This window comes from Polyodon spathula, chromosome 11 (assembly GCF_017654505.1).
Source record: "Polyodon spathula isolate WHYD16114869_AA chromosome 11, ASM1765450v1, whole genome shotgun sequence".
Taxonomy (NCBI): Eukaryota; Metazoa; Chordata; class Actinopteri; order Acipenseriformes; family Polyodontidae; genus Polyodon; species Polyodon spathula.
In genome coordinates, this window is record NC_054544.1 from 17,299,297 (window position 1) to 17,313,858 (window position 14,562).

The 14,562-nt window shown below is 35.4% G+C and overlaps 1 protein-coding gene and 1 long non-coding RNA gene across 2 annotated transcripts; one reads left to right on the plus strand and one right to left on the minus strand.

Annotated features, from left to right (window-relative positions):
* Positions 1 to 1,308: 1,308 nt before the first annotated feature.
* Positions 1,309 to 3,592, minus strand: LOC121322659. The gene is made up of 5 exons (XR_005951068.1): positions 3,309 to 3,592; positions 2,367 to 2,422; positions 2,053 to 2,081; positions 1,714 to 1,804; positions 1,309 to 1,488 (listed from the first exon to the last, which is right to left on the minus strand). It is a non-coding gene; the product is annotated as an uncharacterized LOC121322659 (long non-coding RNA).
* Positions 3,593 to 3,720: 128 nt separating this feature from the next.
* LOC121322599 (FAST kinase domain-containing protein 2, mitochondrial-like) lies at positions 3,721 to 14,266 on the plus strand. Its single transcript, XM_041262755.1, has 12 exons — positions 3,721 to 3,864; positions 4,010 to 4,790; positions 5,642 to 5,745; positions 6,219 to 6,327; positions 6,740 to 6,863; positions 9,536 to 9,675; positions 10,055 to 10,227; positions 11,036 to 11,199; positions 11,557 to 11,778; positions 11,873 to 11,957; positions 12,501 to 12,615; positions 12,876 to 14,266. The coding sequence occupies exons 2-7, from the start codon at positions 4,059 to 4,061 to the stop codon at positions 10,181 to 10,183; spliced, it is 1,338 nt and encodes a 445-aa protein (XP_041118689.1). The 5' UTR covers positions 3,721 to 3,864; positions 4,010 to 4,058; the 3' UTR covers positions 10,184 to 10,227; positions 11,036 to 11,199; positions 11,557 to 11,778; positions 11,873 to 11,957; positions 12,501 to 12,615; positions 12,876 to 14,266.
* The last annotated feature ends 296 nt before the right edge of the window (positions 14,267 to 14,562 follow it).

A 14,562-nucleotide genomic window follows, 5' to 3' on the forward strand; every position in this document is an offset into this window, starting at 1 on the left:
ATACTGTAAGTGATGAATGTTGATTTTGAAATAAGGTTAGGGTTAAGAAGGTGGTATAAATAAGAAAGGAATCAAAAAGGTATTTTTACTTCCTGTACATGTGACAGGAAATCCCTATACTGTACTGGTCATATATGTAATCTCATCTGAATTACAAACACTTGGTTATATTAACCAAGTTACATTGAGCTTTGATGTATTTAAATGAAAAAAAAAAACAGAAAATGAAAATTCATATAAAGTACTGAAGATCCTTTCTATAATTTTACACCAAGTCATGACCTAACCCTTCCACTTCCTGACAAATGCCTATCTTGTGTTAATTTTAAAATTGTACAAATACTTTTTGGATTTAGATATCTTCTTAAGACTCCTGGTTCTGATGGAACAACTTTTCTGTTCTAATATATACTGTACAGAGGGTGGATAGGAGGCAGAGAAAGAAAACTAGACAGATATGGTATATAAGCACACAAAAATTAGGGGGACGGGCCCCAGTGGCACCATTTGAAATCAAATCTAACAACATTCATCAATACATTGAAAAATAATCTCTACAGAATATACAGTAAAGCTGAGAATTAATGTATTTAATGTATTGCACGGCTGCTTCTTATAAGTGAACAGATCTAGCTGGAATAGTTAATATATTGGGCCATATTTATTAAGCTTTTTACACCAAAATGCTACAAATTAAAATATAAAATATTTAACCTGCAAAACAATTAACACACAACTCATAAGATTATTAAAGGACTCAAAATGGTGCCTGTTGTTTGTTACTAGTTATGCAACATGAACAGATACTGTGGTTTGCAAATGGCATTTTCATGTAAAGACCTTAATCAGGTCCTTTGGGTCAAAATGGACACTTTGTTAACTGTTGTCAGTGATTTTCTTTTTTTTAATCTCTTGATTTTGGAGGTTAAGAACATTCTAAGAGGTTCCTGTAAGTCACATCTGTAGCTTTGTTTCAACAACAGTGCATGGCTTCACTGCATTAACACAGTGCCTCTTGTTATAATGTGCAATGCTTTTCAAGGTCTAAGTTTCCTGGTCACATTTCCCTACAATAAAAACGTCACAGTCTACATTTCAGATGTATCATGTGCTCTATCAAACATGCGTCTAAATAACTGTAGGAACCTTTGTGCACCTAAATTATGAAAATCACAACACAACACATGTTACAGCAAAGGAACTGTTGACCTCAATAATTAGAGACAGGCCTGTATTTGTCATGTTACTCATCACATCAGTGACCCCTCTGTGTAAATAAGAAATGCAATGCCCCCAAACAGAGGCAGTTTAAAAATATTTATTTCACATCATGTTCACATCAAAAAAACTTGTTGGCAAAAAACACTGATTTTTATTAATATCTTATTATAGTCTATGTAATTCCAATACAATTACATAACGTCTTAATATCTTCTCAGTGACTTCAAGAAGCAACTGCAGTGTTTTTTTCAGTGCAAACACTTTCTCCTAGAAAACAAAAAAACAGAATATTTATGTTTATTAAACTGTAAAAAAGGCTGTAAACTATACTTGCAATGTGATGCATAATTAGCCTGCTCCTATCAATGACAGAAATAGCATACATTACAGAATTTTTAAGATTTTTTTTTTTTTTCACAAATACATTTAAATAAATATAAATACGGATTTATACTTTTGCCAAATGATTAGATGAAGCACTTGCATGCTTACCCCTGTCACCACTGTGAAACTACCTTCCACATCCCATTATGAAATGTTACAGGCATGGAGAAGACAAGATCCTCTGGAATTCCATACTGTCCTGCGATTAACCACAAAAACAAGCTAATATTTTAGCTCAATGAAACTAGTTATGTTTTCTGTCACTGCTTGAATTAATTTAATATTGTTAATAATAAAATTAATAATATGGCACGAATGACTTCAGAGATCCACTCTGATTCCTATGTCCAAAACAGATATTGAGAGGAAGGCTAAGATGTGATCCTTATATCTGTAAACACACATGAAGTGTACAAAAAAAAGGAATTGAATGATACTGTCACTTACTGTATGGCAAGGTTTGTTTGCATTTTTTCCTGAAAGAAATTAAACAATTTTAAAACAAACCAATACTTCTTGCCGGTTTATGGGGGCATACTTTACAGTTTCTTCAAAATCTGTCCAATATTGTAGCAGAAATAAAAAAAAAAAAAAAAAAACCACAAAATAAACAACTACATGAAAGCCCTAGTTAGTTTGTTGCCCTGCTTACTCTAAAGTAAATACTATACTGAAGTTTAGTGTGTTGCCCTGCTTACTCTAAAGTAAATACTATACTGACACAATTAGTAAGTTAGACTAATAAGCACAGGAAACACTACCTTCACTGAGGATTCCAAGCAAGATTATCTCATCAGGGGGAGAGTCATGATACCATCTGTGTAAGACAGCAAATATTCCATTTGCTTTTTTTCTTTGTTTTAGTGACTGTGGTTAAAAACTCAGTTTCCAGCCATTTACTCTAAAATAAAATGTACCCATTAAAACTGCATTATATATATATAACACTGTGGATATATATAATTATTTCAATTAACCTTGTTTAAATGTATTTGTTTACAGTATGTTAGCTTTAAATAGAAAAAGATCATTAAATCAAAATATGCTGAGCTGTCAGAAAGGAAACAAAACAAAAGAGTCTGTAAAGTGAATTAGGGTTGTAAGTATGCAAATTACAAAAAAAAAAAAAAAAGTTTCTTGAAACAGTGCACTGTAGAAAATTTCCCACGTGTTATAGACCAGTACAGTGCCACTCTTTGTAGCATTTACAATGCATTTGAAATACATTATGTGTTTACATTATGGCTAGAACTTTAGTTTTGTGGTACAATGCCATGAACGGGCTCTAGTTACGTAAATATAGCAGCCTCCAATCATGCAAAGATGTTTGGGCATTACAGGGTAAAATTAAAAGTGCAAGCAGGATACTTCTGGGATGTTGAACGATTTTATGGATCGTAAAGCTGGGAAGGATTTTGTCAAGTAGGTCTGCAAGTAGTTCAGCTTTTGCAAAGTAAGGACAGTCTGCCTACAGTGAATAATAATAATAATAAACACACACACACACACACACACACACACACACACACACACATATATTATATATATATATATATATATATATATATATATATATATATATATATATCGTATAATGAACTTTACAGTAGTATTTCTACTTAGCACACAGCATTGTATTTCACACACGAAATACAAGTTTTGTTTTTATGTTTATTTTATTGTATTTTATTTGCTATTCTTACCAGTCAGCACGAATTTAGCCATGTTGCTTCCCTCTGATGTTTCAATCGGTTGCTTAGTAACAGGAGCTACAAAACGGTGAAGTTACATGATTTTCAGTCCGGATAGAAACAATAATAACCATCAACAAATGTAACTGTGGCGCTCTATATAAAAAATAAAAATAAAATATTCAAAAAGTAAAAAATAGTGATAATTAACGTAGCTTGTACAATATGGAACGTTAGTATCAAAGACACAAAGTACATTAGGGGTTCTCAATTAAAGGTATTTTATGCATTGCTTAATTCTGACCCTTCGCCGCTACTATCGCGAGAACATCTCTTGTAACCTCACTGTCATGGCAGCGTCCACCAGCACGCTTGAATAAGGTATTGGTGAAGGTTAATTCTCAAATAAAATGCGGGTTTGACATACAGTATAGAGTTACTGTGCTGAACGAAAGTATTGTATTGTGATATTTACTGTCTAATAGTACTTTAACTACATGTATCATAATGTGTTGTTGCTTTATTTAGCCTATTCGTCTTTTTGAAGGATGCCTTATTCAAGAAACACGTAAGTTACTTGTACCCAGTTTAGTTGTTATGCTGTAAAATAGGAACATATTTCCCAGGATAATCAGTCTGCAAAGGTTCCTTGGGCTTCAGTAACATTGTTTTTTTTGTTTTGTTTTGTTTTTTTTCCCCCTCTATTATTTTAGGTAATCCATGCTGAATTGATAACTCGTTATACTGTTACTTAAAATCACCATGAATATATGCACAACTGGAAACCAGCTCCTGAGAAATTTTAGGTTCTGCCTAAATAACTCACATTTACAAAGTTCTTCTTTCCGAGGACTGAAGAAGGCACCAATAAATCCCTCCACATATAAGATTGTGCAACAGAACCTGGACTCAACAACAAGTTATCTATTTAATCGTTGCACAGCAGGGCTGGGAGCTACAGCAAGGTTCTACTCACTGGATAAAGAGCAGGCACAGGATTCAAAATCTGTATCAGGAGAGCAGACCTCATCAAATACTGATAACCCCATTTTGAGTGAGACGCAGTCCACACCTCAGTTATCATATGGGCAACCACAGAAAGGAGCTGGAAGATACCTTGATCCACTTGCAGAGGATGCTGAATCTTATTCACAGGGGGAGAGACAGCGGGAACAGTTTTATGACCACCTTAAAAATTGCAACTCCCCCTGTGATGTTTTGGACTTGGCTGGGAATTACACCCTTACTTGGAGGCGGGTGAGTAACTGCTTCACCAAAATTTGGGAGACCACCAAGAAGATGTCAGATGACCAGAAGCACTATGAAAGAAAGCTGATGTTTGAGCACCCGGTCTTTGAGCAGCTGTGCCAGCAGGCTATGAAGGACGCTCAGAAGATGAGAAATGATGATCTGGCCTACAGCTTAATGGCCCTGGTGAAGCTGGGGGTTTCTCAGCGCAGCCGTGTCGTGCAGACGTTAATGAGAGTCATTCAGGTAAGGAGGAATTTGTTCCATCCAATACATTTGATCTTCATTTTTCTTCCTGCCCTGAAGTACTCCACTTGCACATATGATGATTTTTTGCAGATTATATTGCTGGTATTTGTGTAACTTTTAAATTGTGTACCATGATTGTTGTTACAGTGTGCTTCTCTGTACTTCATGCTTTATTGCACAGCTTATGTCAGGCCTCAAATGATTAGGACAATCAGAACATTTGGCATGGAAAGCTTGACATATGAAGCACATCCATTAGAACTGGATACTTTTACCAGAAATAAATAGAATTTTGTAAAATTATTCTGTAAAACCTAGAAATCTTATTTAAAATATTATTCCTGGTGGCACTACAGCAACATTGTACAAATAAACCACAGCTCACACATTTTCTTATGTCAGGGGCAAAGGTCTAACGGGCCAGTTTATGTTTAGTACTTTCAAAAGGGGAAATCATACTCATTTGTTTTGTACTATATTGTTACACATTGTTTTGGTGTTCTTCTGTCTGCTGAGACCTGCTCATAGAACATGGACAAAATATCAACTTTAATGCAAAATTAAATTCAGAATATTCTTAAGTACTATAGAAAGTGGCTTTTTTTTTTCTCCCTCAGCCAATTTTTTATATATTTTTTAGAACTTTTAACACTCTAGGAAAATATGTATCTCGTTAATGTTTTTTCATTGATATTATTTTTTAATGCAGTAAATCCTTTTACACAGTGTTGAGCATGCAACCACTTAGTTCAGGTGATCGTGAAGATATGATTTTGCTGTAGTATGGTGGACACAATACTTCATACAGAATGTTTAATGATAATTCATGTTTTATATTGTGTTTTCAGGAACACTTAAATGATTTTGATGAGAAGTCACTGTCTGTACTAGCTAACTGCCTCAATGACATGGACAGTGATAAAAATGCTGATGCACTAAAAGCTGGTCTAAGGTAAGACACAGATCAAGGGTAGACTTTATCATTTTCATGGAGTAATTTTCATTTATATCAGAGAGTGGAGAGGAAGGAATGCTTAGCTGCTTTGTGTGCTCTAAGTCTAAACGGGCAATTTGTTGCATATCTTCCTTTAATATTGTCTTTTATGACTAAACCACTACGTATAATCAACCAAATGGTTCTTCAGTAATGATTACGTGTGATGTTTGGTTTGTTTGAACGTATGCTCCCCCTACTTATCCCTTTAAAGAAGTCCATGATTATGGATCATTTTATCTTTTTTTATTTAATATGCAGTAGCCATAAGGACCATCACATGTATCAGAACGCCAATCCTATCGTGAATCATGAAACTGTATTGTGACTTCACAGTGTTGTTCAACTTCTACCAATACATATTACTGTTGAGAATACTGTGTCATTAAAGTATTTGTCAAATCAGCTGCGGCTTCTTACTTCTTTCATAGGCTGCTGGTTGAAACTCGGATCCCAAAGATAAAAAATGTTGTTGCTCTGCAGACCATGATGAGGTGCATTGGGAAGGATGCTCCTGTATCTCTTAAGAGGAAGCTTGAGGTAAGAAGTTTAGTGATGAGATATTGGTATCCCTTTTGATAGATACAGTGTATTGACAGGTAATCAAGTCAGTAATAGTAAGACTTCTTAGGAGCGAGGTATTACTAAAGTGGCCACACTCTCGATACTTGTTGAAAATCCACCCTGCATACTGTTCTGGTTGCTAAAGGTTGCTCACTACCTTCATTCAGTGTTTGGGTCTTGCGTTTATTTTTTAATTATTCGTTGTCTTCCTGACATCAGTTGTCTCTTCTGACCTCAAATAAATTAATCAATCACTTCTAGGAAGTTTGAAATATATTCCAGTGGCTTGAAAAATATTCATAATGCAATTAGCCTATATAAAAAGTGTATTGAAGACAATGCTTCTACTTCTTCATGCAGATTGTGTCCTTTTTTTATTTTTAAACAGCATAAAGCATTGTCAATGCTGAGTCAGTTTTCCCTACCCAATTCCCAGTATATGTTTACAACACTGGCAGCTATGGACTTTAATTCGAGCACTCTCCTGGATGCCTGTAGTAGCAAGATTATTGGTAAGTAAGACTTGTTTGCATCTTCTTGGGTATCCAAAATATTTTTGCAACTTTTAATTTTGAAACGATTTCTGTTTCAGTCATTTATTATCATGTGTTGCAGTGCTTTGGGAATAGAAACACTGACCTTGCAACAAATATATACACACACACACAAATATATTCTGATTTGGGTGATTACCGTACAAACCGTTGAATAAGCCGATTTTTCTAGGCATTTTTGCAGGGCCCTTAAAAGGGGGGAGCGACGTATGCATCTAATATTAAACTACTGTACCAGTGCCACATTGGGATTACTACAGCCACGGTTATGTCTCACACAAACTTAACAGTCAACAACACGATTTATTTGTTCAGGATCTATGGCATTCATGTTGCTAGGTAGAAACACGAAACCACTGTTCAAATTAAAAGTTTTCATTTCTTACTGTCTATACCCTTAGTCATTTTGAATGTTAAATGCAAGCTTTTAGACTCTTGACTGACCTGCTTTCGAAAACGTCACAGCTATACTGCTTCACTTAGTGTTAACACTATACAAGTTGTCAGTCTCCGTGAATTCTTCTTACCACCCTCCCGAGCCATTGATTTGTCAACATCCAAACTGAACCCGCCCCAGGGATCCGTACCAAATAGCTATTGGTTAGAAAGCCGAGTAGTGCACTTTTCAAGTCTTACGTTCGTTGTAACTGCAGTGCTATAATAATGCAGGTGACTCTGAGACTGGGTAAAATAGGAGAGTAAGAAAAAAAAGAAAGTGCTACTCAGTGGGTTTGAAATTGCGCGTTGTTGAATTTGCCAAAATGCTTGTTAATCGCAATCCTGAAAAAACAGTATGTGACTGGAGACGAAACAAAGACAAACTTAAAATGGCCAAAGAAAAAACGAGCTGATAGGAGGAGAGTGTTTATAGTCTGATGTAGAAAACATTTAGTTTGAATGGTTATTAAATGGTGCACTGTTTAGTTTATTGGTTTGTCTGCTTTTTAATTGATGAAGCAGCACTGTTTAATATTTCTTTTAAATTTGAATTAATACAACACATTTATAAAAGCCAATGCAGCGGGAACTATTGTCTAAGTATGGTTTTGGAAAGAAATGTTCAGTAAAGCAAAGAAGATATGTTCTTGAACTTGTTTGGATACTTGATAAGCTAAAATAAAATACTGGTATTTTAATACAGATACGGTGTGCGATGTACAACTTGATTTTACACTGTTAGTTATTTTTAAATTTTGAAATCAAATAGTTTCTAGCAGTTTTACTAAAATCGAAAAACAGCACTGTGAAATTATTAACGGAATATAATGTTGTTAAACCTGTGTATATTTATCGGTGTTGAGCATGTAGGAAATAAAAAAATTGTAAAGTATTTTAAACACAAATGTGTTTTCCTAAAATTGAAGTCTCAATGGGAGGAGTGACTTTTACGGCAGTGCGACCTATACAATGATTTTTACTGTAATTGATTGGAATGTGGACTTAATCAAATGTACACATAAAACAGTGGTTCCCAAACTTTTTTTGCTGCACCCCCCTTCAGAGATATTATTTTTTGCCGTGACACCCCCCAGTGACTTGTAAAATGAAAGCAGGCACCACACAGGCACTTGGTGCTCGAATTCAGCATTTATTAGGGCAGGAAAACTAAACAATTAAGGACCACACCAAAGCAAAACAGAATAACAAAATCTTTCTGTGCTAAATTCCAGTCTACCTCTCGCTCTCACTGAGACAGCCTCTCTGTGACTCACTCGCTCTCCCACTGTGCTCATGCATGCACTCCTGTTGACCTCTTCACATTAAACCGTGCCCTCCACCTACCTTCACCAATCCCGGGCATGGCATTCGGACTATATTATAATATATATTTTGAAGATGGATGCACTTCATTACAATCACTATTTGTAATTGTATTAACAGCAATACATATTCGCTTATTCTTGTTCTTCATTCCACATTTAAATGAGAAAGGATGTGGAGGATTTAAAAGCCCATTTAATTGTTTCACAGCCAAACCCTGTAAATTAAACTGATCGTACTATTGTTATTAGTAGTATTGTTATTACAGTATACCTTTTATTTATCTCACGGTCTGGTTTTACTAGTAGTAACGCTGTTGGTGGTTACTCTACAAACATTGAAACACTTTTAAATCATCCAAGTCCTTAATTTCACATTTGATAAAAGCGGAATAAAGAACAAAAAAATGAGGGTGCACCATTTTAATAACTGACTAGTCTATTAATGTTAATGCAATTACGAATAGTAATTGTAATATTTACTATTGGAGGCAGGCCCACCGAGTCTGCCATTTACCGCAGAGTTTTTACAGTCGTCAGGAAAAAATTATTTTAGAGTCAGGTATTCACGCCCCCTTAATAACCTCATTGCGCCTCCGCTGGGGGGCGCGCCCCACAGTTTGAAAACCACTGACATACAATGTATGCCCTTTATGTGCGACCACTCTCTGAACATTTACATAGTAAATTAAATTCACCTTCAGTGTTATAAAATGTGCACAATGTCAACTAAGCCTGAAAATGTATCCTTCAATGTTTGGTTTGAGATATATATATATATATATATATATATATATATATATATATATATATATATATATATATATATATATATATATATATATATATAAAAAAACATTTGTGACACAGAAAATATCCACGGAATCCCTTTCTGGAGGTTAATATATGTCCTCCAGTCCTCCAGGGACTTGCAGTACCGGAACGCTGCACTGTTCTCTGCCATCGCTGAATACGTGCTGTCGACACTCGATATGTGGAGCAACAAACAGGTAGGATTGACCTTCAGTGTCGTTTTGTGAGCCATGACGTTGATTTCTTTCTCAGTGAAACTCATTTCCACGTTGCTGATAAGGCATGGCATTCGTTTTTTGCACGCTCATGAAATGATGTTGTAAGGATGGCTTTCCATTACATGTCCCTTAAACTGGTATATTTAACTTGAAGGGTAAAATGGGTATAAGTAGACGTCTTTTTCTATTTGCTGCCATATGGTTCAACTTGTACTGTATTTCTTTTATATATATATATATATATATATATATATATATATATATATATATATATATATATATATATATATATATATATATATATATATATATATATATATATATGTATATGTGTATATGTGTGTGTGTTTGTGTGTAGATAGTCCTCTTTCTGGGTCTGTTTGGTGATCTGGGTCTTCGTCATGCTGGTTTGATGGACGCGTTTGCGGAGAAGGTGACAGAGACCTCCGAATCACTGACGCTGAGAGATGTTATTAATATTTTGTAATCTTACTCCCTGCTTAACCATCTCCCAAAGGATCAGAAGCAACAGTAGGTCTTGCATTTTCCGCGTATTGTTAGTGAAACACAACGATAATAGATAACAAATATCCACATGCAGTATTTCCATTGTGTTGCACACTAGTGCAGGTTTAAGGAGTACTAACGACGGCTTTAAAATAGATTTATCAGCTTTTCCCCTTTTACTGTGCCGGGAATCCTTTCTGTCTTTCTTAGTTTTAACTTTAATTCAAGATATGCAAATATTTTAAATAAAATGCTATAGATACTGTAAACTGCCACTTCCTGGTATATTAGCTTTAGGTCACGAGTTCTGATTGACTCAGATAGCAGGTAGCAGCAGCCACTTTTCCTCTTATTGGGGGGGTAATAGTATTGCTAGCGCTCATAAAAACTCAGAACATTTTAAACCCTTAATTAGCACAAATTTTAATAAGACTCCATCTCTTTGGGATCAACCGTAAAAATGGGTCTGTAAGTCTGTTTTCCTTTGTGGCTTGAAATTCTAGAAATACCGGTAAATATTTAAATAAGTAATTTTAGGTGGCCTTGACATTCTAGACACTACCGGTAAATACCTTTAAGATCTTGTATGCCCAATCAATTCTAACTGTTTCGTACGACTATCAACGACTCAGGCAATCCAGTTGTGTTTCGTGAGGTCCTTCAAGGACATTTGCTTGTAAAATTGACATTAAATAAAACGTGCACCAATAAACCATATATATATATATATATATATATATATATATATATATATATATATATATATATATATATATATATATATATATATAAATGCACGCAAATTGCTTTTAGCTTTTCTTTTCTCCTGCAGGTTCCTTGAATCTTTGAGCAGTGTTTTTGAGACATATCTTCCTAAGATCCTCCCTACAGAACTCCTAAGAGGAGTCTACTCCTTCTGTGTTTTGGGATGCTTCCCACAAGCCTCTCTAGACAAACTCCTTCAGGAAGAGATACTCAATGAGCTTCTTTTACCAGGTAATTCACTGGCATCTGTAAAATTTGAACTTGAGGAAATGCATGAATAAGATGACTTAGTTGCCTTGGTCATTACTTAAGCTGATAAGAGTATTTTAACCACCCTGTATGATTTATAATAAATGTAGTGCCTCTTAAATTCCATCAGACCTTTTTCCAATAGTGTTATGTATGATCAGAAGTGATAGAATCACATTCATATTTTATCAATACAGTGTATTCAAATGTTCGTGCATGTAATAGAAGAAAATGAATATAACATTTTTCATAAGTTGTGCCAAATATTTTTCAGAAGAAGCTAGCTATTAATTCCATGAGCAAGATTAAAGGGTATCTTACACAATCTTATTTTTACAGATCAGAAGACCCACGGAGCCAATGAACGAATACTGCACTACATTAATCTCTGCCTAGAGCTGGACCACTCTGCGTCCACCACAGCTGCTACAGTCACTTCTGCCAAACCCTCCTTCTCTCCAAGTATGACTGTAAACCCCATAGTACTTAGTGCTTTGAAGCGAAGTCTGGGAGATGAGGTTTGCCAGCAGGGGGTGCTGTTGCAAAGTGATTACTTTATAGGTAACTAAAAAAAAAAAAAAAAATACATTCCATTACTAGATCTGTGTAGAACATATGGTTTTATTTCACGACTGCTGTATTTCTTCTATTTCAGATTTCCAAATCACATTGGACAAAGACAGAAAAATTGTCTTGCAGTCCCAGAGTGAGGAAAATATCCAAACTGAAGATTTCCAAAGGTACTTGATTTTCTTTCATGTTTGAACATCTACAAAATTCCCAAAACCGAAAACACACCTGATGATTTAGGTTTTTATAATACAACTTTAAATGATTATATTACAAAACAAGTGAACAATTTTATTCCTCTAAGTTTTGAAGTTGTTTTCCAAAAAGATGGTTTTGTTTTACAGGCTAAGATTTAGGTTATACAGTACATGTCATTTGAGTGACATTTAGTATCCCGCTGATTCTTAGTTCTGACATTCTTTACTATTGGCTGTCTCGGACACTATCATTCAAAACTTAAGTTTTTTCATACAGCAGATGGAAGGCCATCAACCGTCATGATGCTCATACTGTACTCTGATTTTGTATTTACAGCAACAAAATATTCAAATATTGGCTGACAAAGTGTAGTCAACGCCTAACATTTTTTGTTACTCCAAAAATGCTATATTAGTATTGTTTTTTTTTTCCTCTAAATTTGAGTTCACTGGACCAAGCGGAGAATGACATAGGTGTTTTTTTTTTGTTTTTTTTTCCTTTTGGCTTTCTTTCAGAGTGGCTGTTCTTTGTGCCCCAGTTTCTGCATTCTGTCTTGGTACCACCCACCCCAAAGGCAAGCTAGCTATGAAGATACGGCACCTTACAGCTATTGGCTATTCCGTTGTGTTGGTAAGTCAACAGCAACATCGGACCTTTTTATAGCACCCTTGGGACAAGTCCCAATGCGCTTAACAAAATACAACAGCTACTAAAAACCGCAACTCAAACACAATTTAACAATAAATAAAACATGTAAAAAAGCAGTCTGTTTTAGTTTTTATTCTTTTTTTTTTTTAACAAAAAAGTGGTGCAAGTACAGGATTGGAGTATACAGTTAGAGAATTTGGACTAATATGTTTTGATTAGTGACTGTTTGTTTTTTCACCAAGGTCCCAGCGCAGGAGTTTGAGAAGCTGCAAGATGATGAGCAAGTCCAGTTTCTTAAAAACAGAATCTTTGCAGAACCAGAACCTGCAATGGCTGCTATCAATCAGGGAATTTGAACAAGAAACTGACTGTCTGATGTTGTTGGGAAAAGCCTGTATTGGTGCAGATCAAACAGAAATATGCGGATCGATAGGCAGGTTTCACAAATACTGGTCAGCTGTCTGCTTGAGGCTTAAAGGTTACGGTAACTAGGAGTCCAGTGGAATATCAAACAAGTCTGTTTTGACCTGGTTCACATACTACTTACAGGACTGCTTGACAGCAGTTTGGTTTTCCAAAATTTGCTGACATCCTGTTCGGTGTTCTGCTTTGAGTAATTTTCCCCTATTCACTGTATAATCAAAAATGAAAACAGACTTGCAAATCTCCCGGTTGTTTTAAAATTATTGAACATGTAAATCTAAACTAGTAAATCTCGACTATTATAACCGACATACCAATCCAGTGTTTTGGTATCTGCTGAAAATGTGTTATACTGTTTTTATACTGTAAAAAAAAAAAAAAAAAAAAAAAAAAAAGCTGCTATTACAAACTAGTTAAAAACAAAAGAAAAATATACAGTCTTCATTTTAGTTTTATCAGTTGTCTTCTAGCATATACATTACAGTCATTAACCAGACTGTCAGTTAACTGGGCCACTACATGTCATTTTTTGTGTTGGATATTAATTTGGGTTATGCAGGCTCCAAATGTTCCTAACTGTCAGCACTGTGCTTTTAGAGAAAGCATCGTAATGCAGCCATTCAGGGTGTGGGTATATAACTAGAAAATCAGCTAACAAGACTGCTTACACCCTCATCAGTCTGCCGGCTTGATGTATTGTAAGCTGAAACATTACCATATTTAGGCTTTTCAAAATGTGCAGCTGTAGTACTTAAGTAGCTAGTCTTGAGGTTCACACTGATGATAGTAACTTACTGAAACTTAACTTTATGAGAAAGATTGCCATATTGGCAACATCTACTCTGTCATTTAGCTCATTCTGCTTTAAAAACTGTATTTTGAAGCTAAACAAGATGTCCATAACATTCAGAGAAACATGGATTTGAATTGTTTTATAAGAAACATTCAATGTATTAACTAAATCTATAAAGAACGCACCTGGCTCATTTTCACTTGTCTCTTACCAACACAGCTTAAAAGCATGTTGGTAGTGGTTATTATTTAGTTTGGGTGCCAGGTAGGTATAATAAAACCCACCAATAATGGAAATAAATTAGATAACCACCACCAGGACCTAACTGTTAATCAGAAATCCAATTGCCATGCTGCCATTTTTCCGCGCCCCAGTTCCTGTGTTTTTATGCATAGTTGAGTCGCTTGGCCATGTTTCCACGTCGGAGGTATGGCTTTTTGGCCACAAGTCTTCCATGAAGGCAACTTATGACCAGACTTCTCTGGACAGAAGATGGGTGTACCAGGGTCCCTTTGTTTTCTGCCAATTCTGAGTTGATGGCACTGCTGGACATCTTCCGATTTCGAAGGGAAGTAAGCATGATGTGTCTTTCATCTGCTGCAGTAAGTTTCCTTGGCAGACCACTGCGTCTATGGTCCTCAACGTTGCCCGTTTCTTTGTGCTTCTTCAAAAGAGCTTGGACAGCACATCTGGAAACCCCTGTCTGCCTTGAA

What these genes read in the sequence shown, in the direction of transcription:
- LOC121322599 (XM_041262755.1), top strand. Translation starts at nt 4,059, where the DNA reads ATGAATATATGCACAACTGGAAACCAGCTCCTGAGAAATTTTAGGTTC. An exon ending in CGTTAATGAGAGTCATTCAG is followed by an intron (nt 4,791 to 5,641) that starts GTAAGGAGGAAT and finishes TTGTGTTTTCAG; the next exon opens with GAACACTTAAATGATTTTGA. An exon ending in GCACTAAAAGCTGGTCTAAG is followed by an intron (nt 5,746 to 6,218) that starts GTAAGACACAGA and finishes CTTCTTTCATAG; the next exon opens with GCTGCTGGTTGAAACTCGGA.